This window comes from Pundamilia nyererei, unplaced genomic scaffold (assembly GCF_000239375.1).
Source record: "Pundamilia nyererei isolate P.nyererei 1_Seehausen unplaced genomic scaffold, PunNye1.0 scaffold00303, whole genome shotgun sequence".
In the NCBI taxonomy this organism is placed as follows: domain Eukaryota; kingdom Metazoa; phylum Chordata; class Actinopteri; order Cichliformes; family Cichlidae; genus Pundamilia; species Pundamilia nyererei.
The window spans coordinates 139,617-149,092 of record NW_005187704.1 but is presented as its reverse complement, the minus strand read 5'-3'; the positions used below and the strand labels follow the sequence as shown (position 1 = coordinate 149,092).

The 9,476-nt window shown below is 41.5% G+C and overlaps 1 protein-coding gene across 1 annotated transcript; it reads right to left on the bottom strand.

Moving 5' to 3' along the window:
• Positions 1-788: 788 nt before the first annotated feature.
• Positions 789-6,480, bottom strand: smpd3 (sphingomyelin phosphodiesterase 3). Its single transcript, XM_005751221.1, has 3 exons — positions 5,785-6,480; positions 1,839-2,081; positions 789-1,752 (listed from the first exon to the last, which is right to left on the bottom strand). The coding sequence occupies exons 1-3, from the start codon at positions 6,084-6,086 to the stop codon at positions 789-791; spliced, it is 1,509 nt and encodes a 502-aa protein (XP_005751278.1). The 5' UTR covers positions 6,087-6,480.
• Between the last annotated feature and the right edge of the window lie 2,996 nt (positions 6,481-9,476).

Here is a 9,476-nt window from a genome sequence, read left to right as displayed (position 1 = left end):
AAGCAGTTGTCAGAGCGGAGACACGTCTTTGCTGCAAGAAATATTAGGTCCGCAAGTGAATTTCAGTTCAGATGCAAAAGAAATGCTATGTGGGTGGGAAAATGATTCCAGGAAAAGAGGTGGAGAGATTCTAAGACTCCCAATCAGAGAAAAAGAGGATTGCTGCGGCACCGTTCAGGATAAAAATATGTATGAAGTTTATTCTTGGAGGAGTTCAGCAAGCAAAATAGACCCTGATGGAGACTTGGAGTTGATTCACTTTGGCCTATTTTGCTTGCCGAATTGCTCCAAGAATAAACATGTTACATGATTTTATCCTCAGCAATCCTCTTTTTTTTTTTAAATATTGAGCTTGTGTTTGCTATACTGATGGTGGATAAGCCAGTTCTGATGAACTCCCAATAATACCTTATTAGAATCAAAGACTAATTTGTAAGATAGTGACAACAAAATGGTCAGCTGGTAGGTTCTGCTTTTATCCTGATGCATTTAGTCAACTAAAAGAACTCTAAAATGCTGCTGATAATAACACCTAAAACCAAATGCTCTGCCTCCTGGAAGGAGTCTAAATGTCCTCAAAGGGAAGTGAAAAGCATTTCAAGAAAGGTCAAATACATGAAATATTAGAGGATCTCTTGAAGAGTAGACCATCCTCTCAGAAACCAAACCAGTGGTCACGACTCTGAAGCTGAAAGTCTGCTACTTCACACAGCTCAGCAGACCGACTAAAGAGAAACCTGTGCCTCATAACAGTAACAACAAAGCAGAAAAAGAGAGAGATAATGAAGTCAAACCTTGGCAAACAGCGCCCCCTTGGCCGCCAGTGCATCTTCCCCTCTGCCATTGGGGTAGCACTCGTATCGTGCATCCAGGATTGGGTAGCGGCTTGCCAGCATGAGCCCACTGTTCAGGAATTTGAACCTGGAGCAGCAGCCTTTCCAGCCATACCGCCCAACATCGCTCAGGATGTAGGGAAAATAGCGATGCAGCTGGCGCCGTAGTCTAGTAGTCGATCCATGGTCAAATACCTCCTGTAGAGCCAGGAAATCCAAGTTGGCAGGGAAAAAGGCAGAGATGTCATGGTCGAATGTTTCATCTCCGTGGCGGCGTTTTCGACCTGGGCGCTTGAATATTGATGTGCGTGGGACATGAGAGAGAGTATTGTTGGAGGATATCCCTATCCCGCCATCACTTCCATGGTAACGAGCAAGGGACTCACGAGAAGCAGTCATGCTGCCCGTGTCTGCCCCTCCGTGCTCTCCAGGCCGGTGGTTCCCTGTCTCCGCCTCCTCTTCCTGGGGGTCTGGCTCTGGAGCACTGATGCTAATTTGAACCCCTGAGGTGTGAAGCGGACAGTCTGTTGCGGGTTTTGGCTGGGTCCCATCCCCATGCATGGGACAGTCATGATGACCAGGAGCACTCTGAGCTACTGTGGAATGCATGGGGCAGTCTGGAGCCTCCCCTGAGGTGTGAATGGGACAGTCTGAGCTGCTTTTAGTCTCCCCTTGGTGGAGAGGGCATTCTGCTGTAGTGTCTGCCCCATCAGGGTGCACAGGGCATTCAGCAGAGCCCTGGTCATTCACAGAAGGGTGAACGGGGCAGTCAGTGGCACCTGAGGGGTGAATCGGGCACTCGGTGGCAGGTTCAGTTTCGGTGTCGGCTGGGCCATTGATTGTGTGTGTTTGGTCTGGACGTTGGTCCAACGATGAGGTACGGCGGAAACCTGTGGCAAGGCTGCTGAAGGACGCCGCACTGATAAACATAACAGAAACAATATGAACATAGAGGCATTTACTGCAGATAAGTGCAGAGGGAAGTTTGGATTGATCTCTCCATACCTGATAGAAGTGTTGGTAGGTGAGTCAATGTAGATTTTAATCTGAGGTCGGCTGGCACCATTGCGGATCCTCTTCCCTACCTCCCGTGCTCTCCGGTGGGTGTCTGACAGGTTGTTAAACCTTGCTAGGGAGTCAGGCAGAAGGCAAACATTGGCACTGCAGAAACAGAAGCTTCTGCCCTGTGGCCTCCATTCCCCAATTCCAGCACCTGCTTGACCTTGTTCAGCCTGGTGTTTGTCTGGCCTAGACAAGACAGAAAAAAAACAACCTTTAAATGCAAATATAATACCAGAAGAAAAATAGGGCAATAGTAGCAAAAGCATTTTTTTAAAAGAAGCAAGGAAATTTTTCCCATATTTCTTTTTTCAAAAGATATACTTAGAGAACCATTTTATTCTACCTTCATCTTGAGCCTACACTCATTGAGAGTAATATCATACTGGTCATCTAACTCTGAGCAATATTAAAGAAATCCAGATACTTCAAACACAGGGTCTTATAGCCATAAGGAAGCTAATCAAATGCAAATACTTTTTAAAGCAGAATCTCTCAAAGCAATTAGCTGCTGAGCAGTTTTGAGGTTTCTGCTTATTAACCTTATTATATCAGTAATGTAGTCTAAAGAAATGGATTACATTTCTGTCACTTAAAGAGATGTGTCTACATAGACATATGCAGTTAGGACCATTTGTATTTGGGTATTAAAACAGTTTTTTAAATTTTGTATCTGTGCACAAGAACAGTGAATTTAATAAATAAATAATAAAATAAATAATTTCAGAACCTGAACCATTTACTTTAGTTTTTTCTTCAGTAACTGTAAAGCTTCTCTGTTGAGTTCTGATCAGTTGGCTGACTTGTCATTCAAGAATATCCAATTTATTTGCCTTGACAAACTCTTGGGTTTGTTTTTGCTGTGAGGCAACATCTGATGAGTTTTGCAGCAGATAGCTGAACCTGCGCAAAGTATAGAGCTGTCTACACTTCAGACTTTGCTAAAATAAACAGTAGTGATTTTGTTCCACTTGTAGGAACAAACTTGTTCCACTTGTAGTTGACCCCATGATACTAAGTTTTATTCTAACATGATCAACATTTTAAATATGATCTATTCAACCCAGAACAGGTAGTTTTGGTGCCTAAAGCACCAAAGTGCCACAGTGCACATAAGCTCCATAAACACAATCAGTAACTTAAACTAACAAGAACTGAAGGCTCATAATCAACAATGTTGGCTACGAGTAAAACTAAGAAAACCTAAAACAACCAAACAGACCAGAAACAGATAAAAAAAATTGGATTCACATCTTCTTCTTAAACGGTCCTTTGTTGTCAGTTTTTCAGCAGGTGTTTGTGGGGGTGTGATGAGTAGAATTATACTCATGTGCTTTTCAGCTTTTAAAAATCTTTTCTATTTGGAATTTATTTTCCCCCAATTCTCCAAAGGTCTCACCAACATCAGAGTGTGAAAGATGTTAACTTAAAATTAACATCTGCCCTTCCTGGGGGGAAACTCATCAAATAATAGGAAATTAAGACAAAAAGTTTAGTTACTGTACATATTACAGTAACTAAACACAGGGCGACCGTATCTGTAACCGGAAGGTCGCCGGTTCAATCCCCGGGCTCTCTGTCCTGGTCGTTGTGTCCTTGGGCAAGACACTTTACCCTACTGGTGTTGGCCAGAGGGGCCGATGGCGCGATATGGCAGCCTCACTTCTGTCAGTCTGCCCCAGGGCAGCTGTGACTACAACTGTAGCTACCTCCACCAGTGTGTGAATGTGAATGAATAATGGCATTGTAAAGTGCTTTGGGTTCCTTGAAAAGCGCTATATAAATCCAATCCATTATTATATTTCCTCACATTGTGCCAAACTGTTTATTTGTTAATTGGTAGAATAAAGTTATAGTATTCTTGATCATATCTAACTCTGTTAAGGTAGAAAAATAGTGCATCTAAGTTGGATTTAAGTAGATTCTTTTTTGTTGTTGTATCTTAAAACCCTTTGCTGGTGAGATGGGGTTATAATAATACTACTACACTACCAGTCCAAAGTTTGGACACATCTGGCCACCCAAACTTGGTGCTGTATACTTTGATGCAATGAAATGTTGAATTGTAGAGCCTGGTCTTTGATGAGTGTTATGAAAATACTGTTGAGACAAACTTGTTTTCATGCAGAAATCTTTCAGGAGTTGTCAGTAGCATGAAATACAAATACATTCATTATGTGAGATGTTTTTGCAGCATATCAAGAATAACAAAGGTATACGTAAATTCAGTAAGTTCTTAGGATGTCGTGTTATCCAATTTTCTTTTTACCATCTTTCAGATAAGAACACAGTGAATTCTGTACTATCACCAAGCAGCTAGGCTGTCCTTGAGACTCTGTGGAGAAAAATAAACTGTATCAAACAGTTATGTCAGTGTACCCCACAAGGTGCAACCGGGCCTTACAGCTTTTAGCCCTTCTCATAATAATAGTGCGATTTTAATTATAGAGGGTTTAGGAATAAAAACAGACATGCACACATCATAGCAGCCTGTCTGTTTTTTGTTTTTGTTTTTAACTGTTTTACTCTCAAATGATTATTATGTGATGTACACATACTATGTATTACATTTTCTATTTTCACTCTACCATTTCTACTCTACCCCCTCTTTATGCTTCTGGCCCTGAACTCTACTGCCATCGGTGCTTTTTACCTTTTTAAAGACGTTATCCATGAATATACAATAAACTGTTACTAGGTGACTGTTGAAACAATGCTTAAAATACTAGAAACTCACATTTTACATTTGTCATCTCTAAACTGCTAATTATAGGAAGATCGTGCTGCTGTCCCACAGCAAACAGAGCTAAATACTGTATTTCCCATTTTGTGGTTATGGCGGGTTGCCACTGGGGTGGGTGTTTGGATAACGAAACACCCACTGAGAGCTGATGGAGTCTTGCAGCTGGAAAGCAGACCCACGAGCAAACTATTTACACAAGATAATGACTTCATTTTCTCCTTCTTGAAATAGCCAACCCCTGTGAACAACTGGCTCTATAGATAAAAAATGAAGCATGACTCTACAACTGCTCGGCCCATTTTTCCCGTTACATTGATCCAGGGCCTCATTTTCATTCACAGTTTAGTTGAAAGCCAGTCTAAAATGTGTAAACCGGTATAAAGTGCGTTCATCCAGTCATCTTTAAACTGAACCACTACAAGGACAAAGAAAGGCCTACATGGTTGGCTGTAGGTCTGCCCTCCTCACCTGTAGAAACCTTAAGCAGGAAAAGATTGTGTTACCTTAAAACAGTTAGGTCACTCTACATAATACTGTCTAAAGATGGTCTAAAGTAAAAGACACTACATCCTTACAAAATCAGATATTATGTACAGTGCTGTGAAAAAGCATTTTTGCAGTTTTGTCACACTTACATGTTTCAGATTAAACAAATAAAATATAAAACAGAAGTAAATAAAAAAGGCGTTTTTTAAATGATGCTATGATTTATTAATGGAAAAAAACTACCCAGCCTACCTGGACCTTGGCAGTGAGAACTAGTATTAAGCATTTGTAATAAGTTCAAACAAGTCTTTCATATCTCTGTGGACCTGTTTAAGGTCATGCCAAAGCATCTCAATTTGGCCAGGCCACTATGAAACCTTCACTCTTGGAGTAGTTTTGCTAGGCTGGCCACTCCGTCACCACTATTCCAATTTTTTTTTTTTACATAGGGCTAGGTAAGGTTGGATAGCGTTTTTTTAATAAATGAAATCATCTAAAAACTGTACTATGTACTTGTTTGGGTAACTTTGTCTATTAGGATGTGATTAATGATCTGAAACCTTTAAATGTTTAAATCAAGTTTGGTAAAAATACTTTTTCAGAGCCCTGTAAATTCACAGAAACAGCAGCAGTGATAAATAATATAGCCATGTTGGCACTAACCTGCAGTAGGTGTACAGGTAGGGCTGGCGGATTGCCTGCAGGGGAGCCCAGATGATGAAGCCCAGCAGAGCAAAGGGCAAGGAGGCGAGGAGGAGGAGCAGGTAAAGGGGTGCGGAGATCAGCACACATAACGTGAGGAAGGAGCAGGGGTCCTGGGAGCGCTGTCGCTTCTCCAGCGAGGTGGCCACACAGGACGCCAGGAGCCGGTCCAGGAACCAGTAGCAGGGAAACACCAGGCTCCACGACAAGCCATCCAAGAAGTGCAGACAGGCACTGGAATACGGGGTGATGTGGAGGACCATCTCTTTCCTTCTTTCTCTCTCTTTCTGTCTGTCACTTTCTCCTCACCTTGCACGTCCACGCCCACATACACTATAATCAATCACAAAATCTCTTCCACTAATTACATAAGCAGAAATAAATGAAAAAAGATCAGACTCAAATGTAGACCCTCCCCCATTCCTTGGAGAAAGGAACACTACATGGTTTGGATGATTTCTATCTTCACAGGAAAGCTTATCTCAGTCTTGCTGCCCCTCCCTCAGTAATTACACCCTCCACAGGAGGGGTCAAGGAGCGCAGTCTCGAGGTAGGCAGTTGTCATGATGAAAGCTATTCCCTTGATGACGGATCTATGATTGCGAGGACTCAAACCACCTCTGCAGGGGGTATCCACTCAACATCAGCATTTCCTCCAAACCTGAAGAAAGAAGCACATCGACAGAGGAAAGGCGGGAGAGAAGGAAAAAGAAGCAGGGGATCAGTAATTGACTTTATTCCACTGGGAGTGAAACTCATACATGTCAGAATGACTGTAATTGCATAATAACAGCACATCCCCACAGAGGCTTGTAAGCTACAGGCAAAATTATTTACTGTAGTTTGTCTCGTCTTACAAGAAGAAAGAATAATGCATGACAGCGAGTACGACATACTCCTGACAACAACACATTATGGGATGTATTTTTTTGAAGCTATTTCAGAAGACAAGCAGTTGATCAGACTGTGGTCATACTACTGGGGTGTGGGTGGGTTGGAGATGAATAGTGGGCAGGCTAAAACAGGTTAAATGGCGGCAGCTGCACGAGATAGTCAGTTGGATGTGCAGAAGGAGCAATCGGCTGATGTGGGTTGGCACTAAAATCAGCTGATTTGCATGGATGGCAGCTAAACTTGACTTTGTAGCCTGCTTACACTTATGTTGCATCTACACTGGAAGTGATTTGTTTATCGGACATCACTTTGAAGCTACCGGCAGGTCGCTTACAGACATTCCAGTAACCTAGAAAACAACTTTATGTATTTACTACCACGCCATGAGCCAATCAATGGCATTTGCCATTCTCACTGGTAGCTGTTTCAGTCACTCGCCTGCAAGTTTAATAAAGTCTGGCCCACTTTCATTGTCAGCAGTGCTGCAGTAACAGGTCCACTTAAAAGTGTTGTGTTTGATTCTGAAAAGATAACACATTTATATTCCTCATGGAAAAGTAAGTATATACAAAAAAAGGAGAAAAGGTGACTTGCATTTGAAAATTTCTCAGAACATAAATATTATATAAACTAAAGAGTTGAAAGATACGATGATATTAACGACTACAAAGCTCCTGAAGCTGAAACAAAGAGATTTCTTAGTGCACGAGCACACACAAATCCACTACCACAGAAATTTTTGGCCCGCAGTGTTTAAATAATTTAAAGTCTATGTTTAAATAGGAGAAGGGCTGTGGAAACAGCTCATCGTGGAATCAGTAATTGTTGTTACAAAAGGGTATCACAAAGGAAAGGACATTAACCACGTCGTTCTTCCTGCCCGCAGATGACTTAACCAGAAATTCCAACCCTAAATGCTTTTTAATCAACTTTAATATCAGCATAGGCAACAGAGGGAAGAGAATTGATCCCAACGACATGAATAAGTAATGACTAGATTAATTCATTCATGTCAACAGGCGAGTTTAGGAAGACAAAGAGAGTGCTGACCTTGGTGTAACATCATATGCCCAGCAGAGAAGGGCAGTGGAACAACTCATGCTTTTGAATGAACCTTGTCTCATTTGCTGTGCAACAAGACAACTATAAACTTGCTGTAACCGTGGAGAAATGCTGCGTGCATATTATACTCACAATCCATATTAAAGCAGAAAGTAGGTAAAGCAATTCTGACAAAGCTCACCAAATGAATGAAACTTTTCATTCTGTATTTGGACTGTATAATCACACCTCCACAGGTCCGCAGACAGCACAGGCTGTCACGTATTCATCTTTCTTTTTGTCAAGGGTCTGCTTTTTTAAAATCTATTTAGGATAGAAGACTTTCCAGCAAAACATGTCTGTGGGAGCTGTTTGTCACCACTGTCTACTATTTTCTCCCCAAATGAAGCTCTTTTGTTAGACAGGCTCATTCTCTGAATAGGACATCTCTCCCAGAATTACCACCTCTTCCATCCTTGTAATCTTCTTGTGTAGGGTCGAAACCTTTGTATACTGTAATGATTCGTATTATGACAGAGGAGCTGCCTGTGCTACTACTTGCTGACTTCCTGCTGCGATGGTTGACCTGAAAAGATATAAAGAGATGACCTGCTGACTCACCAGTGGGCATAAGGGGCATATGACGGCAGTGTTTTACTGACTGTCTTTAAGTCTAACATGTGGAAGTCCACACTTCAATTCTCACTGGACATATGGAGAAAAGAGGTAGCACTTTTTGGGATTAAACTTTGCAGCACTTTTAAAAAAAAACTTTGGTCGGCCATGAACTAAGCATTACACCTTAAAACTGTGAGCTAACCTGTCCATAGGCTGAATGGCACCGGTGAGGCAGACAGGTGTACTGAGAAAGGCGACTTTAGCCATTATTTGCTAGGCCTCACCAAGTCACTGAACAGGACCCATCTTCCTTGGTTTTGTTTTTGATGAAATTATGTGATAAATAACGTGACCTTCAGTGCTATAGAGCATATTTTTAGTATTTTTGTATTGTGCACTCAAAAACCAGTGGGTGACATCCCTGTGGCATCTTGTATGTCTGGTTAAGTATGGTTTAAAGGGAGTTTATATGATTATATTTTGAAATAACAAGCATAATAAAAAACATTTATTATGCTCCAAATACTATATTTCCATATCTATTTTTAGTTCACTTTCTCAAAAAAGCAAGCAGACAGAAGATAGCACCCTCACCCCTTTTCATCCATCCATCATCCATCCATCTACCCATTTATTATTTATCCATGTATCATCCACTGACCCATCCTTCATTTATCCATTTTCTAGCCATTGATCCAACCATCCATGGACTGGTAAATGGTAAATGTTTCTTATAATGAGAAATGATTCTTATATAGAGCTTTTCTACTCTCGTGGAGTACTCAAAGGCCTCTATACAACATGCCGCATTCACCCATACACACAAGCACTGTTGTCTATACTTTGCAGTGCTTTCTAACTAACATTCATACACATTTATACTCCGATGGATGCATCAGAGAGCAAGTGGGGGTTAGTATCTTGCCCAAGGATATTTGGCATGCAGACTGGAGAGCCAGGGATTGAACCACCAACCTTCTGATCAGCAGCTGAGCTCCTCTACCTGAGCTACAGCCACCTAATCTCATCCATCATTCATCCATTGATCCATCCATCATGTATCCATCTCCATCCATCCTTTCATCCATCCATCCATCCAT